Source organism: Ambystoma mexicanum, chromosome 1q, assembly GCF_040938575.1.
Source record: "Ambystoma mexicanum isolate Mex_15411 chromosome 1q, UKY_AmexF1_1, whole genome shotgun sequence".
NCBI classification, from domain to species: domain Eukaryota; kingdom Metazoa; phylum Chordata; class Amphibia; order Caudata; family Ambystomatidae; genus Ambystoma; species Ambystoma mexicanum.
Genome location: NC_090922.1, coordinates 501,702,599 through 501,725,512, shown reverse-complemented (window position 1 = coordinate 501,725,512; position 22,914 = coordinate 501,702,599). Strand labels below are relative to the sequence as shown.

The 22,914-nt window shown below is 46.7% G+C and overlaps 1 protein-coding gene across 1 annotated transcript in view; it reads left to right on the top strand.

Moving 5' to 3' along the window:
• Nucleotides 1–22,914, top strand: part of ETHE1 (ETHE1 persulfide dioxygenase) — a 161,369-nt gene that overhangs the window by 96,389 nt on the left and 42,066 nt on the right. The window contains exon 5 of the mRNA XM_069640854.1: nucleotides 22,756–22,845. Within this exon, the coding sequence (XP_069496955.1) occupies nucleotides 22,756–22,845 (90 nt within the window). The remainder of the gene's footprint in view (nucleotides 1–22,755; nucleotides 22,846–22,914) is intronic.

The window sequence follows — 22,914 nt, the reverse complement described above, 5'->3', positions numbered from 1 at the left end:
TCATACGACCTTGTTTGAAAAAGAAAAAAAAATCTAGATCCAGATGACCTGGCCAAGTACCGGCCCATTACGAACTTGTTTTTATTGGCAACATTTTGGAAAGAGTATTTGCTACACAACTACTCGTCAGAATCAAACAACTTCACCTCCTAAATGACTATTGGTCTGGGTTCTGCCCCAAGTTTAGCTTTGAGACAGCCACCATCCAGGTGGTGGATGATGTCCCCCGAAATTATGGATAAGGCCGATTCCATATACCTCCTCGTCCTCTCAGCTGCATTCAACACATTCGACCACTGCATCTTCCACTCCCTCCTTGCTGATGGGATTGGATTCTCTGGCACTGTCCTGCATTGGTTTACCTCCTATATCTCGAGCAGACACCAGGCTGTCCAGATGAACTTGTTGCGTTCTAACAGACTCCAGGTCTTCTGCAGAGTCCCCCAAGGCTCATCCCCTCATCAATCCTTGTAAAGCTTTACATGGAGCTGCTGGGCACTCTCCTCAAAGACCCCAATATAGCCATCCACCAATATGCGGATTATTATCAGTTGTACATGAGAGTAAATGGTGCAGGGGACATCTTTCATCTCAGTGATTACCTAGCCATCATGCAATCCTGGATGTCGACTGCCTACCCCAAACTAAACCCATCCAAGACTGCATTTGCCCTCATTGGTTCACCCGCTCAACCACTTATCCAAAAGTGACTCAATTATATGCACCTAGAAGGATATGATCCACAACTATCGGACGCAGCAAAATCCTTAGGCCTCACCATTGACATCAACATGTCCTTCCAGAAACACGCATGCAAGAAGGCCAAAAAGGCCTAACTCTGAATCTCCACCCTTCACAAAATCAAACTCTTCATGCCACCGCAGTACTTCCGGATTGTAGTGCGGGCCCTTCTAGTCTTGCACACCAATGAGGGAAAGGCCCTCCTGACGGGGTTCCCAGCTGCTCACTTGGCTCCCCAAAAAGCAGCCCACCACGTCTTATTATGGGTGCACATAAATGTGACCTACCACCCCCATCCTACTTGTACTACTTTGGCTTCCTCCGCAGTCCCGAGTAGCACACCAGCATACCTGGTGGCTAAGCTCCACATATCTGGTGCTACATGCTCCCCACCCAGCAAATCGACTAACCAGCTTGAGTCACAACTAGTCCACAAATCACGGACTCACAATCCTTCTCTTGTCACGCACCCACCCTCTGGAAATCGACCCCGGTGTCTGCTCGCAAACCTCTCAATACATGGCTTTTTCATCAACACCTGACCAAGGACTAATTCCAGTGCACAGACCTCAACTCACAGTACTGAGCTACTGTTAAGGTGCCAGCCCAAGTGCTGGCTACCGACACTTTGTACAGCGCTCCACTTCTCTGAAGGTAGGCCCGCGCTTTAAACAATAAAAAAATCAAAAATCCTAGTGCTTATGAAACGGTATCATACTAGTTTGTGAAGTCATGCTGAGTATGTTACTACCCTGCCAGAAATCCAATATTAGAGTGGAGGCTTGTAGGCAAACCAGGTAGATGCACACCATGACTCTAAGGACCTAAAATTACGACCGAAGTACCCAGGAATATTTCATCCCAAGGGTTCTTACAATCTTATATTCCTCCACATAAAACGCACGCACCTCTGCCTACATCAGAATCACAAATTCCAACTTTGTGGTCTGCTTCCGAGGCGGATGACTAGAAGACAGAGTTGGGATAGTAGAGGGACAAACATCCACTGCAGCTCTGTCTATGAATCATTTGTTTTCATGTCTTATATAGTAGTAACTTTCTGCTTTCTGGCCACCCTTGAGCACTTTGAGAAACCTGAAGCATGCTGCAGTGCCAGAAAAAGGCAAGGCTCAGAGCCGCATGAACATCCATGAACCATATTTTGTGCTGGTTCTAGCCCCTGAAAGAGCCTGAATGCCACGATAGCTGGCCGGCTTTATGGGCACTCTAGTGAGTGTGGTTCGATTGACAGGTTCCCAGCTGAGTTCTCCCGGCAGCTCGCTATTGCTTAAGGTTTCCTGCATCGGTTTCTTTGGTGTTTTGAAGTTGGGGTCCTTTTGAGCTGGTGGTCAGCTCTTGTTGGAACCATCATATACCACACCTGCCCATACGTCCTCCCTCTGCTGCAATTTCCTCTTGATGTTAGATGAGGACACTGGGCATATGCATGTACGGAAGTAAACGTCCATAGGGAATTCAGTTAACCTAGCTGATGAGCAAAGCATCACAGGGTGATTATGAGGAACATCGTTGCTGGTGATGGTGCGAGAGAGGGGCAGTAGCAGCGGGAGTGGGTATGGCTGGGCAAAGTGGGGTGTGGGTCAGCGGCTCGGCAGTCCGTGTTAGACTATGTGTTTGAGCATCAGTCTCCCTTTACTTCCTGCATGCAGGTCAGTCGGACGTGCATCTACGTTTTCCCCAGAGGGTGCATAGTATGAGAAAGAGTGTTCCTTTTTTGCATTTCCTGGTTTTGAGTCTAGCAATGCAGTGGTTTCCAGTGCTATGTCGACTGCCCAAGATGTTGAGTTGTTCAGCCCGGTAGGGTGGTGCAATGATTGCCATTGTGCTGTAGGTGATGCAGGCTTTTTAAAAAAAAACAAAATGTGGGCCTGGAGAGTTAGCTGGTGTGGTTTCACTGAGTGTAGGGATTTTGTGATTGAATTAGTTCAGATATGTGACGAGTCCAGCTATGGCATGTTTTATGCTTATCAAAGGGTTCCGGGTGGTCCCCAGGGCACCCATGGAAAACCACATTTTCGAATGGATTGTGTCCTCCCACGTATTCCTCATCTTGTGATAAATCGTTATCTCCAGCTTTGCTGCTTCGGAAAAAAAAATTCTCGGCAGAGGGCGCTGTGCTCGAGGTCGTGGCGTTGATTGTCCCTCGACGTACTCTGTACTCTGTCGACGTCACCGATGGTATAAGTAGCTCGAGCTGCGCCCGTTGCTTCAGTTCTGTTTTTCCGATCGCTTCGCTATCGAGAACGGCGCGCTTCTATTTTCTGTGAAGAAAATGTCATCATCTTCGACACCTTCGACACCCAGAACTGGGTTTAAAAAGTGTGCCGAGTGTGGGTCTAAGATGTCGATTACCGATCCCCACCGGATTTGTCTCTGGTGTCTCGGTTCCAGTCACCAAACTGACGACTGCGGCTCCTGCCAATCGATGACTGAAAAAGCTCTTCGTGAGAGGAGAGGTAAACTGTCGGTGGGGAGGGAGGCCTCAAAAAAACATAAGAAAGCGACCGATTCTAAGGGATCGGATCGCCATAGGCACTCGAAGAGATCTCGATCTAGAAGTAGATCGAGACATTCTTCGTCGTCATCGAAAAAAATGAAGAGGAGACATAGACCTCCCTCATCATCTTCTTCATCAGAGTCGACCGAAGCAATTCGTTGTCTGACTAAATCGGATTCTCCCAGTAAGTGGGAAGAATTCCGCAAAAAGATGATGGAGGTTTTTGAGAATGCGGCCTCGACCCCCTCGAAAGAACCTCGAAAAAGCCATACCCCTAAGGTCGCTCCATTGGACGACAAAGGGAAGTCCAAGGCTACTATGGCTAAAACCAGTAGCGTCGAGGAATGCAAAAAACCTTGAGTCGACGTAAAACCGTCGAAGAAACCTCGAGAGTCGAGCACCTCTCCAGTGCCAGCCAAGAAACACAAATCGTCGAAGACTTAGACTTCGTCGACGCCCTCGACGTCGATAATTTCGACACCAAAACCACATGCGTCATCGACGCCATTATCGAAGTCATCTTCGAAAACTTCTAAGACTTCGAAGACACCCTCGAAAACTTCGAGGGATTTGCCATTTCCTTCGAAGCAGATGTAAGAGGAAGAAAGGAGATTCACTCCTTTGCCCAGATCAGACTTTTTCAAGTCTATGTCTGCAATTTATGAAGAGTCTGCTTCAGAAGAAGAAGACAAAGTTACTCCTTTGGGAGTTACTTATGGGACAAGACAAGTTCCTGAAGAACTTATTGACCAGGAATCCAGAATGAGAGACCTGAGTGATACTCTACATTCTGCCAGTGGAGTTGACACATCCCCAGAATTAGAGTTCGCCAAACCTGATCCTGCAGAGCATGCAGATGCTGGGTACAGGGGTCTTATGACCAGGGTAGTTGAATACATGGGTTGGGGTAATTATTCACCCATTTTTGAACAAGATGACATGACGGATATTATCGTCAAGGGACCTCAGAAGGATCCTGTTCTCCCTTTTCACAGGGCCCTTCAAAGGACTGTGGAGAAAAACTGGGAGAAACCAGAAACCATTGCTGCTGCAGACAGCACTTTTCCAAGAAAATACAGACCAGCTGGATCGGATCCTGAATATTTGAATAAACATCCGACTCCAGAGAGTTTAGTCATTCAAGCAGCATCCACTTCAAAACAAACTGCTTATCCAACTATCCCTCCAGATAGAGAGGATAAAAAAATGGACGCCTGGACACGTAAAGTTTTCACGTCGGGCAGTATGGCACTTAAGTCGGCAAATGTCACCTGTACCCTAGCCAGGTTTACCCATACCCTGTGGGACTGTATTTCGGCGGCGGCTGATCATATTCCGGAAGGCGAGGAAAGGGAAGGCTTCCTGAATATAGTCAAAGACGGGAAGGAGGCAATGGGGGAATGCCTCCAGTCTGGACTGGATACTGCTGATAATATCAGCAGATCCATGGCTGCAAGCGTTGTGCTACGCAGGTTTGCGTGGTTGAGGAAGTCGGGATTTGCACCGGATGTGCAAGCTAGACTCCTCAACATGCCCTTTGATGGCTCGAGGCTATTTGGCAGAAAGGCTGATGAAAGCCTTGAAAAACTTCAGACCTCGAAAGCGGCAGCTAAATCACTTAGCGCCTCTTTGCGCCAGCCTCTAAAACCCTATTCCGGCTCACCTTCCTGGAGGGGTCGTTCTTTTCGATACTACTCCTCTTTTGGTAGAGGAAGAGGACAGGCCTCTCAAAGGGGCAAAAGGAACTTCCCTCGTGGAACAACGGGAAGAGGTGCAAAATCAGCCTCAGGAGCGGCATCTGTACCCTGATCCACTCCTGCAGCCGCCTCCAAATCCCTCTGAGACCTTGTTACACAAAACACCAGTGGGAGGCAGGATCTCTCAACATCTGAAGGAATGGCGGGGCATTACCTCAGATGCTTGGGCACTGGAAACAGTAGCCCAAGGTTACTGTCTCCCCTTTCTAAAAAGGCCTCAATCATCCACCGGGAGCCAATTCCGTCAAAATTCCAGATCCGCTCCTGTTGCAGGAAATTTTAACCCTGCTAGAGAAAGGTGCCATAGAACTGGTACCTGTAGCGGAGAGGAACAGGGGTTGGTACTCCCCATATTTTCTTATCCCAAAAAAGGACAGAGGACTGAGACCCATCTTGGACTTGAGAAACTTGAACCAGTTCCTCAGGAAGGACAAGTTCAAGAAGGTGACTCTTTCTCAGATCCTTCAGGCTCTCCAACTCCAAGATTGGTTGGTATCATTGGACCTTCAGGATGCTTACTTTCATGTGCCAATCCATCCAAAGCACAGAAAGTACCTGAGGTTCGCGATTGGCAATTCTCATTATCAGTTTCGAGTTCTGCCATTCGGGTTGACCTCCACCCCGAGGGTTTTCACCAAACTGTTGGCGGTTGTGGCAGCAAGTCTCAGGAAAGGAGGTATTCACATATATGCCTACCTGGACGACTGGTTGATCAGAGCAAGTTCTCCAGAACAAGCTCAGGAACATCTTTCGATCACCTGCCGCTTCTCCCTCAACTTCAAGAAGTCCCACATGATACCATCCCAGAAACTCCAGTTTATCGGAGCAGTCTTGGACACTTCATCGGGAAAAGCCTCGCCTCCCGAAGTGAGAGCTCTCCACATCCAGCAGATGGTAACAAAATTCCAGAATGCCCAACGTCTACCGGCCTTCGATTTTCTCAGGTTGCTCGGCCTCATGGCATCCTGCATTTGTCTAGTACCAGAGGCCAGATTGAGAATGAGATCCCTTCAATGGGCACTCAGAACTCAGTGGTCCCAGTTCCCAGGGAATATGTCGGATCTTCTGCAAGTCCCAAGCGCATTTTCTCAGGATCTTCTATGGTGGGCTTGCAACGACAACATTCTCAAGGGACAGTCTTTTTGGCAACCATGGCCAGAGATAACGGTAGTGACGGACGCCTCACTCACGGGGTGGGGAGCACACACCAACGATCTGACAATCAGCGGTCGTTGGTCTCCATCCAAGTCCAAACTACACATCAACCTATTAGAGCTGAGGGCAATCAGACTAGCTCTGAAGGCCTTTCTGCCCTCTGTAGAGGGAAAGAATGTTCTGATAATGACGGACAACACAGTGGCCATGTACTATCTCAACAAGAGAGGAGGAGTAGGGTCACTGCCACTGTGCAGAGAGGCAATGCAGCTCTGGTTCTGGGCAATACGAGAAGGAATCTCTCTGTCGGCAATTCACCTAGCTGGAGAGAAGAACACGGCGGCAGATGCTCTGAGCAGGCAGAGCACGGTCTCTCACGAGTGGGAGCTGGCTCAGGAAGTCCTTCTGGAGATCTTCGCCCTTTGGGGAACCCCTCAAGTGGATCTGTTCGCCACCGCGATCAACCGGAAGTGCGATCAGTACTGCTCAAGGGAATTTCTTCAAAGAGGAGCTCTGGGAGATGCATTCGTAGTGGAGTGGAAGTTTCCACTGCTGTACGCGTTTCCCCAGTCCCCGTGATTCCTCAAGTAATCAGGAGGTTGAGAAAGTTCAGGAAAACCATGATCCTAATTGCCCCGGATTGGGCCAGGAGGACGTGGTACCCGGACCTTCTAGACATGTCCATCTGCCCTCCAATACGTCTTCTCTCGCAAGAGGAAGGTCGGGTTCTCCATCCAGAGGTGAAAACACTCAACCTTCACGCATGGTTTCTGAGAGGTTGAGATACAAGGATTGGGATCTTCCGGATGACGTAATGGAAATCTTGCTTTCGGGCAGAAGACCAGCAACAAAGTCTTTGTACCAATGTCGCTGGAATAGGTTTAGTAACTGGTGCAAGGACAAGGATGTGGACCCTTTTTTCAGTGTGGCACCCCAATGGTGCTTTCCTTTCTGCTACATCTAGCTAATCTGGGGCTCCAGATAGGAACAATAAAAGGATACCTTGCTGCGCTATCCATTTTCAAGCACTCCGGGGCTCACTAATGTATACCCTCCAGTCCCTTTTCATGTACAAGCCTGGTACTTAAATTTAGTATTAAAATTCTTGACTTGCATACCTTTTGAGCCTCTGCACTCATGTCCACTGAGGCTTTTGACTCTAAAAACTGTCCTACTTGTGGCCCTATCAACAGCCCGCAGGGTTAGCGAACTTCAGGCTCTCTCATGCAAACCACCATATACTATTTTTTATAAAGATAAGGTAGTCCTTAAAGTTAAACCTTCATTTTTGCCAAAAGTAGTCTCGGACTTCCATTTGTCATAAAAAATAGTACTTCCTACGTTTTATCCTCCTCCTCATCTGGGGAGGAAGAGGAGAGATTACACAGATTAGATCCCAAGAGGGCTCTTAGTTTTTACATATCTAGGATGGCTAAATTGAGACAAGATGATCAACTGTTTGTGGGTTACACTGGTCAAAAATTAGGCTTATCTGTAACAAAACAGACCATTTCCCGGTGGATCGTATTAGCCGTAGTTGAATGCTACAGATTAGCGGGAAAAGAACCACCAGATGGGCTTCGTGCTCATTCTACAAGGGGAATGGCTACTTCTGCGGCTCTAAAGAGGGGAGTCCCGGCAGCAGACATTTGTGCAGCTGCAACTTGGAAAACAATACATACCTTTGTTAAACATTATTGTTTGGACACTGCCTCCTGTGACGAGGGTTTATTTGCAAGGGCAGTTCTGCATTCTGTCCACGAAAACTGAAATGGTACTCCCACCTCCAAAAATTGATACTGCTATGGGAGCCTATCACAAGATGAGGAATACGTGGGAGGACACAATCCATTCGAAGAACAAGTTACTTACCAACTGTAACGTTCTTTCGACTGGATGTTCCTCCCACGTATTCCTCATCGACCCGCCCATCCAACCCCACAGTACAGTTTATGTGTTCTTACACTTTCCTCTCACGAAGAATGTATCGGTCATGGGACACGCCTGGGTGTTCCTCCTATATATATATTTCATCGCAAAAACAGACCTGAAGCAACGGGCGCGGCTCGAGCTACTTATACCATCGGTAATGTTGACAGAGTACGGAGTACGTCGAGGGACAATCGACACCGCGACCTCGAGCATGAGGAATACGTGGGAGGAACATCCAGTCGAAAGAACGTTACAGTTGGTAAGTAACTTGTTCCTCTACCCCATACCATACCGACTCCCCCACCCCCACCTCCCTCCGATCTATGCAGGGATGGACTCGAGCTCGGTTAGTGGCTCTGAAGTCTGAGGCAGGCCTGACGGCCTGGATTCTATGCACATCTGTGAGCTGGTACTAGCTTGTCTCTTTATTGTTTGAGAACCTGAGAGTTAAAGGAGTGATCGCCTACAATGAATCCAAGGAACCTAGCAGAGGAGAGGAGTTGGAGGTCTGAATCCACCAAGGTTCAATTTTATGTAGATGTCTTGGACATTAGCATGCTTGGTGGAGAAGGCAAGGAGGATGAACTCTGCCTTTGCTTGGTTCGGTTTTTGCTAAGGATTAGACCTTCAGCACTGCACAAATACCATCAACATAACATACTAGTTGTATCTTGAAATGAAACACATGTTTAGTTGATTCTTTTAAACGCAACATTATTAGCACTTTGCTCTGATTCTATAGGTGGCAAGTGGAACCTTTTGACTGTCTAACACTAGACAATAGGGCAACGTGTTATCCTCCTTTGCTAGATTAATGGACAAATGCAGGCCAAATCATTACTGAACTGACAAACCTTCCTGTGAAACCATGCAGCAAGATCTTCTTGTTTGCTCAGGACAGTCGCTCATCTTCGGCAGCAGCCTTTGTCTTGGCATTGCCCCACTGCTATTGCTGCTGGATGCCCTTGTGTTGTCAACACACCCTTCTTTGGCACTGCTGCTGGTTATTACATGCAAGCCGACTGCAGCAGTGTGTGGGCATGGTCAGCACGAACGCCCAACATTGTCAACTTCCAACTCATTGTTATTCATTAAAATGCATAGCTAGCACTGCACATCATTGTGGGTGATCAGATTAGTTTATTCAATGAACAATGAAAAGCACATTATTTCATACAATACATCACACAACGTTTACTCAACACTACATCACAAAACATTTACTCCAACAAGCAGTGTCCAAACTCACCATAAACAAAATGGATTTCAAATGCCACAAACACTGGAGTTGCAGTACACATATGCTATATGTTTGCGTGTAAAATGGAGGGAATGCAACAATTGTAACACCAACCCAAGTGCCTCTGTATAGATTAATTAATAACATCAACCCTAGAATGAGCGGGTCCAGGGTGAAGACACCCGCCCAGTTAACATTGTTGCTTGTTGTGTGGCTACTACTGCCAGAACACATCATAATGAAACTCCGTCTGAGACAATAGGCTGAGCCTGGCAAACACCCCCACAAATTAAGCACTGGTTGGTGAGTCTTTATGTTAATGTTGGCGAGAAGTTCAACCATTATATAGACCAAAGGGGGAAGATTACTGCCGGGAGGATAGCTCGGGGTCTACGCACTCGCCTTGGAAGCAAGATGACGCCGAGCAGCACAGGTTTGATTCCCGGGTCTGCGCTTAGAAACCTTTGGGTATTAAGCGTGTTGTAAATAACCCATTTTAATTATAATTCTAATAGGAGCACAACTCCTAAGCTTACAGGACTACATTATGATCGTTATGGCTGCCCATCTGTACAGCTGGTATTGGTTCGTCACATAGGAGGTAAACGAGTGCAGGACCTAGCCGCGGAACCCCCATACGTGTGATCTGGAGGACAGCCTGTGATCAGCGTTGTTTAAGGTGGTGAAGAGTTTGATCAAGGTCAGTTGGCACAGGTCAACTTGGTCTAAGATATCCAGGATGCCTTCGATTACTTTGGTTGGGCATTTGGGGGCATTTGGCACTGCATCATGAATGGAAGGCGGACTGGTGTCCCTGTAGGAGTTTGTGCAGAGTAATCTTTTCGTCTACTTGGTGAGCAACGATTTTCTCTATAACCGTCCCAATTAAGGACCACCATGTAAATGGATGGTGTTTAGTCAGGTAATATGAATTGAATGTGGGTTCTTCAGCAGAGGGAGGATTGTGCTCATCTAGAGTGTCAGGTAAGTTGCCTGGAGTAAGGTGTTGATGCGCTAGAGCAGACTGAGGGCTTTCCTAGTGATGTTTTTATTTTTAAACCCCTGACGTACCTCAACACCTCTGCCATTAGTATACATCGACAACCTACGAAATAAAATTGTCTAGCTGGGCACACATCGAATCTTCCGTACTAGCACTCTATCCTAACCCACCAACAGCACCCACCCACGTGCCCGACCTCCGGCCTGCTTACTGGAGCTTAGCCAGCCCACCTAATTCCTAACATGGCAAAAATGCACACATGCATCTTTTAACTTAAACTCTTAGAACCTCCTGCACATGGACTACGATCCCCAAGGGCGTTCCAACCTCAAAGCACATTGAGGCCATACAAATGGGGAAAGGGCGCTATAAAATGACAAATACAATGGCTGAAAGGATGTCCTCGTCATAGAGTTATCTCTAGGGTTGCGAGAATGCATATCGGGTCTTCCTGAGCAGAAGAGGGTGGTGTTGTTAGCGTAGTTAAAGCCGTCCTGCCGGCCGGTCCGTAGTCTTGTCTGTATTTTCCATGAAGAATTTGTCGATGGCAAAGCACCTCTGCATAGATTTGGAACAAAGACTGCTCAGGCACAAGGATGACTGTGTTTGATGACCAAGAGGGTTGTTTTCTTTTTAAATGCTTGGTTGTGGTTTGAAGGGCAATGGTTGGCTGTGTCAATGAGTTTCCTGCAAATCGATCTGTGGTTTTTCATCTGTCAAGTTCTTTCTGTCTAGAGATTTTTGGCAGATCTTTTCTTGTTTGAAAGATGCTGCATTTGCTGTCAGTAAATTCCTTTGCACACCATTTAATGAAAATGAGAACTGTGGTGAATCAGCAGACCGGCCCCAGTTCTCAGAACATATTGATTTTAAAAAATACATATATGTAATCTCCATTCCTTTTTGTATTATAAGTTCTATAAAAACGTCTGCTGCAGATGCCTAAAAAGATGGTCCTCTCCACCAAGTGAACCTATAATTTAGCAAATAATGTGACGTTCCTAAGTGGCATCCATGTGCAGACAGGAAACAAAATTTAGTATGGCTTTAAAATGTTTTAGGATCAATTGAGATGTTGTGAGAATCCTTTGCTTTTATTGATGATTCTTATGGACGTGTCTGTGTTTCGACTGTGCAGTAATTCTGAAGATTGGAGGAATACTTGCATTTTGCCCGGCTCTATCCAAGGGGAGTAGCTTAACGGAGAATTCCAAGGTACCTGATGCTCAGAGCACTGCATGGGTGCGGTGGAGGGAATTTGTTACTAAGTTTATATATTCTGGCGGACTATCTTTCTTAATTTGTTTCTATTGTTCCATAGGGGCTCTCCCTTATTCATCCTGTGAAAAACCAGAGGGTGTTTCACAACCTAGTCACCGGGGATCCCGTACTCAGGTGGCCAGGAAAAGGCCATTGCTTTTGGATCCCGACCCTGTGGTTGGACAAGTGAGGGAGGATCACCTGGGTTGGGGGTCCTCTGGGAGTGGGGCAGAAGCACCCACTGGTGAGACATGGTATCTCCCTTTGCCACAACCCATCTAACCCCTATCCTGGCGTATTTTGTGGGAAACTACAACTCCCATAATTCTTCCCAACTTAAAAGTACTGCACCAAGGAAGAGGAGGAATGAGGCTAGAAAGATTAGCTCCCCTGACTTGCATTGGCCATGTCCCTGTAATGAGGCCAGGCAGAGTCGGGCATGTAGCTTTAACCATTTACACCTGCCACTTGTTAGCACTCCTAGTGAAATTAAAAGGTTGCACCCACAGGCACACTTTGAGCGAGGCTGAGCATGAGAAGGAACAGCTCTTTCAAGGCTGATGCGGACCAGACGGTGGAAGCTAGAAAGCCAGCGGGCTGATGTACAAGTGGGAGGATCAAGAGATGATCAGGCAAGATTTCCAGGCTTTGAGGAAGCTGTCGGAGTTCGAAATGTAAAGCCAAACGAGCAGAGGAAAGAAACTTTCAGATTGCTGGGAACTGGCCCGCGGCCCTTCTGTGTTAACGGTGGAATTTGGGAGGAGCAGAAGAGGCTTTGGTAATGGCCTTGAGCTGAGAGAAAAGAAGAGAAACATTCTATAATAATGCAGCCAGTGAGTTATCAGGGGGGATACAAGTATGGTTGATGTTAAAGAGAAAGTGATTGTAATTTTGCAAGTGACGGTTGTGTGTGTGCCGATAAAATGCAAATGTAGCGAAGCATTGTTAAAGGAGAATGATGCAAAGTAGCAGAGTGGGCCTGCGAGGTGAAATCACACATCTGAAAGTCTCTGTGAAATGTTATGAATTGTGAAAGATATTACAACGAAGATCAAAGGAAAGAAAGTTGAACAAGTGTAAAATAAAAATATGTCAATTGTGAATGTGCTAAGAAGGCAACGAGTGAAATTTGTGAACTGTGAAGATGTCAAGAAGGCAAAAGCAAAATATTAGCACTACAAAGATAAGTGAAAGAGAATAATAACTATAAGTGCCAAGAGGCATTGGTGAAGCAAAAGAAGATTGTAAATTGAATGATTATTGAAAGAGAGGTCGAAGTGGTCATGCAGAGGTCTGTGGGAATTTCTTGCAGTTTCGAAAGTCTTCAACAGTGGAAAAAGACCTTAAACAAAATGTGGGGAAGGCAACCGCAACAAGAGAAATTGTGTGATAGTGAAACAAGACAGGCTTGAGCCCGGTGGAGGAAAGCCTGTGTAGAACTGTGAGAAGCGGAGAAATGCATGAACTGAGTATTGATTGCTAGGCAGGCGAAGCCTAAAGAAAGTGATTGAACTATTGGAAATGGAAATCCTACAAGTGGACTGTTGAATTGTGCCAGTAATCCAACGTGTGCAAGACTGGTAGAACTGTGCCATCCATCTATCTTTTGTTTTTAAAGGCTGTAGACCCTGTGGGGTTGAACCTGGGGAAGGGAGCAAGCATTGAAGCCATTCTGAAATTTCCTTTAAAAGACACTATTTTCATTTTTTATTTCCTTAACACATTTTGTTATTTTAAGGAGGGCACGGTAAGGTTTTCTTAGTATAGGCCTTTTTTTATTTTGACCAGACTGACTAGAATGCATTTGTTTTTGTTTGAGAGTACTCATTTTAGAGTTTGGGCAGGTTAAGAATTTTACCAACCCATGCAATCCATCGTGTCTGTGTCTACTGCTAGATACCAGGCCTTCCTTACCATGCCCACATTTGAGGAGGGTAATTGTGCTATTACCTTTCCAAGCATGGATTGCAGAAAGTGATTTTTGGTGGAAAGTTATAGGTTGGTCTCACTCAACCTTTGATTTTGGGTTTTGTTTTATCAAGTTGGTAATTGACTTTGAGATCTTTTTTTCAATGACTATATGAATAAAGCAGTAATTGTAATTTTTATCAATTTTACAGATGAGGGTTCTTCCCTGATGATGGGACTAAGTCCCGAAACACGTAGGATTCAAGACAACATAAACCCTCATATTTAGTTTGGGATTATTTTGTGAAATATGTGACTTTCTTTTGATTAGGTTATGTTGTAAAATTCATAAGACTTGATGTCTGTGTGCTGGCGGGCGTTGGTATTCAAGGTGAACTAACAGAAATCCTTTTTTCCCTTTATGTATATTCTTTTGAATTTTTTGGGAATATAAAGATCTATTTATACAGACAATAAATCATGCATGAACAGCTGCTTTAGTAACTTTTTTTATAATATTGTGCTCTGAATTGTTTAAACAAAGTAGGACCATCAGTCCACATTGATGGTGATTGTGCAGGTAGGGTTCTGGACAGTGTTTGCCCAGACGCTTTTGGTGAGCTGTATAACATAGGACTTAGTAGAATGGACTAGCTCCCATTGGCACCGCCATATAACTACTGAGGTTTTTACTCTTACAAGGTTTTTTTGTTTGTTTTGACCATGTGCGTGCAGTCCCCATCTCACATGTGTTTCACCTGTACCAAGGCTTTGTCAAGGCTAGCTGAACTTAAAAATATATATATATAAATATATATATGGGGAATTTTACATTTAGTTTTCCCAATCATTGAATTGATATTAAATCAATTTCATGCGGAATGCTGCCATTTCTTGAAAGACAGGTTATTAAAGAATGAACAGCCTCAAACAGGCAAAATAGCCTACGCTAAGGACACTCAATGAATGCCAAAGAAAGGCTCCATAAATGATATTCCATCATGTTAAAACATTCAATAATTCAGTCTGGGTAATTAACATAGTTTGAGGAACTACTCAATGCCAAAGAAGTGTTTAAACAATCCAGGTCCATTGATAGAATATCCAGCCATATACTAAAAGAAAAGACTGATTAGTTTGTACAAAATTAATGTATCACTGGGAACTAATCCGAACCGGAGAACATTTAATTCTTAAATTGTAAATCAGTTCAATAATTGGGAATGCTAAATGTAAACTTTCCATTGTAATCTATATTTTTTATTTTCAGATAGTCTTGAGAAAGCCCGAGCACAGGCTAAACAGAGGCACAGGGTAGAGTGTTGGCTCTACCCATGCAGCCATGACCAAATTGTACTACATTAGAAATTGGCGTTCCTATGCACTAATGGCCTGATCACAGGTGTTCGGTGGTGGGAGGGGGAGTAGATGGATTTGATCTCAATAGAAAGGAGAGATTTACTTTGCGTGCCCCATTTTAATGTTAAGAATGGATGCGATATTGTTACAATGTTGCAGTATTGTATGTATCTAGGATAGTTAATTAAGGTTAGTTAAGGGCTACTGTTAGTGTTATTTTGTGTCTAGTGTGATACATTTTAGATTTGCATGCATGCATCAACATAATGAAGATTGTGTGAACGTAATATGGTAGCACATTGTTCCACTTAGTGCAATGATGTTTAAAGCGGAGAGCTTCATACAAAGTGGAAAAAGGCTCTTAAATGGAAAACCCATTATGAAGGGATGTCGTAGTTTTGAACATATGTACATAAAAATAAACATTCACAGAGAGAGAGAGAGAGAGAGAGAGAGAGAGAGAGAGAGAGAGAGAGAGAGAGGGAGAGAGAGAGAGAGATTTTGTTTCTGAGGCTTGTGGAAGCTGCATAGTATTACAGTTTGTTTTTTGAAACTCGAAAATGGGCGTCAACACATGGCGTGCCAGTAATACTATCCCTAGTGTGACGTCCACTGTACCCAAGATCCCTCACGCGTCTAGGATCCTCAGATTGTTTTTTTCCGCCATACTGGTCGGAAGCATTTTGCGGAGTCCCCTGGCCTTAGCCATACTTTTGCTAAAATATTGATTAATTGACATCCTTCCCCATCCCACCGTCGAACTTCAACACTCGACGCCGGCTGGAGAAGAAATCGACCGTCGGCTGCTGCATGACGGATTTGGGCCTCGGAAGGCCTCTGGCCTCGGCCCTGCAAGTAGGGAGAGTGGGGCGGTTGGACATACTCTACACTCTTGGTATATAGGTACACCTTATACATTTCCTACACTTACCAGCCCGCTGCCTCAAGGTGTGCATGGTGGGTACCCCTTTTCAATTCTGCCCCAAGTGCAATCGCAAATACCCTTGGGTCGACAGGCACGCCACGTGCAATCTCTGCTTGCCGAGGGACCACCCCGAAGCGAACTGCAGAGCGTGTAGTAGGTTTAAACCTAAGACACTTAAGGACCGTTCGACGAAGCGTTGGGCCCGCCACGCCAGGCAGGCGGCCATGGCAGCGGAGGGCGCCTTCAGCGAGGGCATTACGGCGTCGAAAGACAGCCGAGCGCAGGTCCCCAACCTCGGAAGGTCATCCGACAGGGCGGCTATGGGGAAGACCCCCGGCGACACAGGCGCTTCACACACCACCCACACTAAACACACGAAGTCCAACCGAGACTCGACGACGTCGAGTGCTCGGAAAGAGGCACAAACAGAACGGTCCGAATCGGTGTCCTCTGGGCGTTCGAAATCGAGATCGCCGCATGACTCCAGGCAATCATCCACTCTTGCCAAGAGTGCCTCGCTCCCTAGGCTAACAGAAGTTTGATCGTCGGAAGACGACTTCCACCCCCAGGCCGCACTCCAGGAGTCGGAGCCCTCAGACAAGATCAGCGCAGCCCCACGTTCGAAGGACAGGGACTCTACCCCCGAAACTCGACGCCAGGCGTCGAAAAACTCCGGAGCCACAAAGGGACAGGGAAAACACTTTTCCACTCACGGGGAGGGGGGAAAACCGCAGAAGAAGCAGCCTCTGCATTCCACACCTGTGAAACACTCCACTCCTCCTAAACAGGCAGACAAGACCAGGTCTGCTGATATTCCAAAGACCAGCAAATCTACTCAAGATAAATCTCCAAAACTTTCTGAGAGAGTCATTCCCAGTTCCAAAAAATGGTCCAGTGATGACATACATAGGGTCATGTCAAGGATGTCTTCTTTGGCAGACTTTTACGATAAAAATCCAGACCATTTCCTTTCATATGATCCACAAGGGGCTACTCCCTCAGGCTCTAATGATCCTATCCCCCCACCCCGAGTAAGAAGCCCCGGTTTGAGACACTGATGTGGTCTACAGACCCCTTCGAGGTACAACCATACTCACGGCCATACTCACTGTATCAAGGAGTGACTTCCTTTGGTGAGGACCAAGATTTTGGCATGGTAGAAGAGCAAACCGGGACGGGCTACTATGGGGACGATGAGGACCAAGAAGAGGAAGACCCTGAAACCTACAGAGTAGATTCCCCGGTAGAAAAGGAAGCCCCGTTTACCGACTCCCCTGTCGATAACCAACCCCTCCTGAACGAGGTTCTCGCACGTGCAGCAGAACATTTCCATATTGACACCCACGGTGTCCAGGAGGAGAGGGACTTCGCCGAGGAGTTAGTGGGAGAAAGGAGGCCTGTTGCCCAGACCATCCCTATCCTTAAGTCTATTCAGCGAAGAATAGACCCGTCCCTGGTGAACCCGAACCTCACCAGAGCAGTCAATCCCAGAGTTGAAAAACTTTTCAGGGCAGCCCAGTCTGACCCTCTCTATATAAAAGGACATCTGAAGCCAGACTCCCTAGTTGTCACTAACACTCGTAAGAGGGCTGGAACAACCGTGTCATCGTCCGAAGCTCCTCCAGACAAGGAGAGCAAAAAACGATATGGTTTCGGCAGGAAAGTAGCCTCAACGTCCGCCTATCAGGCAAGAATTGCAAACTCCACCACCCTGTTGGCCAGCTACAACTGCCATCAGTGGGAAGAAGTCGCGGCACTCATAGCCTCTGCACCAGAACCCTTAAAGGCCAGTTAGCTCGGATTTCTGCAGAGGGTAGAGCCGTGTCTGGTTGCATTTTAAAAGCAACCTTTGACGCCGCGGACAACACAGGCAGATTGATAGCAGAAGGTACTGTTATCAAGAGACATGCGTGGTTACGGCAGTCTGGTTTTAAGGCAGAAACCCAGGCGTCATTGTTGGACAAACCGGTGGAAGCCGATCTGTTGTTTGGTAAGGCGGTCGAGGACGCACTGAAGAATGCCAAGGACGAATACGAGACACTCAAGTCCCTTGGCCAGTTAACCAATAAACCCCCTAACCAGAGAGGGAATAGTAATTTTCGTCGCCCAAGCGGCCAAAATTCCCAGAGAGGATCTAACTATTCCCAGGGGCAGGGTACACAGTGGAACAACAGCCACCAGTCTACCCAGGGTTACGGCAGGGGTAATATGAGAGGATGTGGTAAAGGCAGAGGTAGCCCCAGCAAAGAAGGCGGCACGCCTCCACCAAAGCAGTGACGCTCAGTTCAGGGTCCCTTCTCACGCAACCCCAGTAGGGGGGACGCATTTCCAACTTCACCCAGGCTTGGGAAGGGATCACATCAGACAGATGGGTGCTGTCAACAGTATCCACAGGGTACTGTATAGAACTACTGCAGCGTCCCCGGAACCATCCTGCACGACAAAGAGTACACTCCTTAGAACATCAGAAGATTCTCCTCGAGGAGATCGCCATTCTGCTAGCAAAGGACGCGATAGAACTCGTCCCGGGACACCAGGTAAACCAGGGTATTTATTCAACTTACTTCCTTGTGCCAAAAAAAGATTTGACAATGCGCCCAGTATTGGACTTACGGCCTGCCAACAAGTATGTCAAGCCCCAAAAGTTTTGTATGACTACGCTACAAGAGGTAATCCCCCTCCTAAAAAAGGGGGATTACATGGCAACCTTGGATATGAAAGATGCCTATTTTCATATTTCCATGTTCCCAGTGCACAGAAGGTACTTACGCTTCAAGGTGGACAGTCGGCACTACCAATTCAAGGTACTGCCCTTCGGGATAGCTTCGGCACCAAGGGTATTCACCAAGGTACTGGCGGTGGCAGCTTCACACCTACGCAGGGAGGCAATCCCGGTGTACCCGTATCTGGACGACTGGCTCATAACGGGGGAAACCCCAGTAATTTGCAGGACAAATATTCAAAGGACTATCGACCTCCTCCACGAATTAGGCTTCTCAATCAACGAGAAAAAGTCAAGCCTGGTGCCAGGCACCTCCAAACAGTTCCTAGGAGCAATCCTAGATACTCAAGAGGGGTTGACCTTTCCTTCAGAGGAAAGGATTCGGAATATACTACTGCAAATTCCGCAATATCAGTCCGGTCACCAAATGACATACATGCGTTTACTGGGCATGATGGCATCATGTATTTACCTGGTCCCCCACGTGCGCCTGCGCATGCGTCCCATGCAGGAATGGTTGGTGAAACAGTGGTCTCAGGCAAGTGGTCAGTGGGACGATCTAGTGGTCGTTTCGCCACAACACTAGCACAAAGCCTTCACTGGTGGACAAGAGAGAATCTTGCACAGAGAAAACCCTTTTACGATCCCGAAGTACAGGCAGGAGTCACTACTGATGCATGTCTGACTGGGTGGGGAGCTCACCATCTCCACCACACAGCTCAGGGTCTCTGGTCTCCCTCAGTGGCCAAGAACCACATCAACCTGCTAGAGCTTCTGGCAGTATTCGGAGCGCTTCAAGCGTTCGAGCCCCACCTACTAAACCTGTCAGTACAAATCCGGACGGACAGCACAACAGCCATGTTCTACCTGAACAAGCAAGGAGGGACTCGTTCGCCAAATCTGTCCAAGCTTGCCCAGAAAATCTGGATATGGGCACTCGGACGGAACATCTTCCTGTCATCACAACATGTTCCAGGGGAGCTCAACTCACTAGCGGATGCTCTGAGCAGAGACTCCCTCCCAGAGGAACACAAATGGGTTCTACACAGAGAGGTCGTAGAAGATATCTTCTCTCAGTGGGGTTTCCCCACTATAGACTTATTCGCCACAAGCGAAAACAGACAATGCCCAGGATTTGCATCCAGGTTCCCCCAACCAGACTCCCAGGGGAACGCGCTGTGGATGAACTGGTCAGGGATGTTTGCGTACACTTTTCCACCAACTCCTCTCATCAGGAAGGTGGTGAACAAGATGAACAGAGAGTCGATGACGCTCGTCCTAGTTGTTCCCATGTGGGCAAGACAACCGTGGTTCCCACACCTACGCAGGATGGCGGTGTGCGAGCCCATCAAACTTCCAGCCTGGTACAACCTACTGTCCCAGCACCAAGGTCAAACAGTGCATCAGCAACCCAACTCAATGAACCTGGCAGCATGGCTCCCGAGGTCATAGAGTTTGGACATCTCAATTTACCACAGAGGTGTATGGACATCCTAAAGGAATCTAGGAAACCAAACACAAGGCACTGTTACTTTGACAAGTGGAAGAGATTCGTTATCTGGTGCCAGAGTAGACAAATCAACCCAGTTGATTGCACTCCTTCCACTATTGTTACATACATGCTCCACCTGCTAGATGCAGGATTGGTTTTTAACTCACTGAAAGTACACCTGGCAGCCCTGTCGGCATACACCACTTCCCATAACAAGGTCTCGTGGTGGAAAGTACCAGTAGTTAAAGCCTTCATGGTGGGACCTTACTGTGGTGCTATCTAAGCTCATGGGCCCCCCTTTCGAGCCCGTGAATAAAAGCAGTCACAAACACCTGACTTATAAAACGGCCTTCTTAGTAGCTATTACTTCTATAAGAAGGGTCAGTGAAATTCAGGCTCTCAGTGCAGGATCCCTTCTTTACTGTCCATAAAGACAAACTGGTTTTACGCACACACCCTAGGTTCTCACCTAAGTTTATATCTAAATTCCATGTACCAGTCCATCGAGCTTCCGGCTTTCTTCCAGGACCCTCAAAGCTCGGCTGAGGTGAAACTACACACCCTAGATGTGCGTAGGGCGGTCCTCTACTATGTAAATAAAACCAGACCGCTAAGGAAAACAGATCAACTGTTTGTCTCCGTAGCTACAGGCAGAGAGGGGGATCGCGTCTCTAAAGGTGCCATCTCGAAGTGGATTATTAACTGTATCCAGCTGTGTTACTCACTCTCTGAAAGAACTCTGCCTTTCACGCCAAGAGCCCACTCTACTAGAGGCATTGGGGCCACTCTGGCTTTCATTGCAAATGTACCCCTTGACACCATTTGCAAAGCAGCTATGTGGAGCTCTATTCACACTTTTACTCAGCATTACTGCATTGACACCCATTCCAAGGCAGATACACAAGTGGGACAAGCGGTTCTAAGACACTTATTTGCTCATGACCCTTCTCACATCCCACCTCCTTCTTCAGGTACTGCTCGCTAATCTATGCACAGCATGTGATCTAAGCAGATTCCACAAGCCTCAGAAGGGATACATTACTCACCATAATCGTATTTCTGATGCTTGTATCTGCTTAGATTCACATGCGATCCAGCCTTCCTCCCCTCTGAGAGAAGGCGCATGGTTGCTTGTCTTACCTTTCTATCTATCTGCTTGGATTATCTGTACTCGCGCTACTCCTCATGCTACCTCATGTCAGAAAAAATACAATCTGAGGATCATAGACGCGTGAGGGATCTTGGGTACAGTGGACGTCACACTAGGGATAGTATTACTGGCACGCCCTGTGTCGACGCCCATTTTCGAGTTTCGAAAAACAAACTGTATACTCCGCAGCTTCCACTAGATGTCGGCCTATGCACAGCATGTGAATCTAAACAGATACAAGCATCAGAAATACGTGAGTAATGTATCATATATATATATATATATATATATATTATATATACTGTATCTGTTTTGTAGTTCAATCTCCAAGGCGTTATCTAGCCTCTCTCCCAGCTGCCGTTGTAAAATAAACTTGGTTTAATGACAACCTGCATTCACTTAGTTAGAGGTGGGCTATTTTAGAGTGCAGAGATCTGGGGTCAGCCATTACACAGATTGTGAAGGACACATCTGTATGTATACGAATCATAAATAAAAGCAAAAGATTCTCAACATCTCAACTGATTCCAAATAATTTGAAAGACCTATACATTTGGTTTCTTGTCTGCGCACAGATGCCACTGGGGGCATCATGTTATTCCTTTTGCATACCAGGTTGCAAAGATGTTCAAGCTTTTGGCAAACAGAGGATTGGACGTTCATCTAAATAATTCATGGGAAAGTTCTTAATGAAGCAGTAATGTTTTTTTGCTTAATTTGGTTGCTTGTGGTGTTTGGGAGTTGTGTGGTAAAATTGATAGGTATTGCGACATGCTCCTCCAGTACACCATTCGAAGGCTCATGAGGCCTGCACACACAACGCGTCTGATTGCTTGTTTTCCCATGTAAGGTGGATATGCTTTCACATTTTGGGTGGAACTGCTACCTTTAGGGGACCAGGGTCAAGACTGATTTTCATATGTTTGGTCCCCTTCAGTAATGGCAGAGAGAGCCATTTTCAGATATCAATTTTAGTTGTTTTTAGCAGTGGAAATCACATGCCAATCGGGTGTCTTTAGGGGTAGAGAAGAGTCTGTCACCTATCTGGCTCAGAAAGGGGATAGCAATGGATGATGCAGTACAGGGACAAATAGAGGTTAATGTGAGAGAGTGTAGATCCCAAACATAATGAGAGGTACTGATGGGAGAAAGAGGGATGGAAGGACTGATTGGAGAAGGGGGGGGGGCACCAATGGGAAATGTGTGGTGCTGATGGGAGAAGGGAGGAACTAGTTGTAGGTGGGGGGCACTGATCGAAGGAGCTTACTGCAGGTGGAATGGATGACCCTCCTAGGGGTTGTGGGCATCTATAGGTTTCTTGTTGATGTGTGACTGGATATCACTGATGTGAGAAGTCGGAAGAAAGGGTGGTACTAATAGGGAGAAAGACGCAAGATAGAAGAGGGACCCCCAGGGGGGAAGGAAACCCTGGTAAGGTTTGAAAAAGCCAAGTATTGGAGAAAGATGGGCAATAACGGGAGACGAGAGCCTAGGTGGGCGAAGGGGAATCTGGTGGGAGAAGGGTGAAGAAGAGGGATACTGTCATGGGACAAGGTGGGGACATTGATTGAAGGCCTCTTTGTTTTGTTGCAGGGTGCCCGCGGACCCTATATAACTCTGTCCACAGCAAAATCTTGAGTCTGCCTGAGCATTGCTTGCTGTACCCTGCACACGATTACACTGGTAAGTACTGGAACCCTTTGCTACTTTGTCAGTGTGTACTGGTAAATATTGTGAACCTAGTCTGTGGTC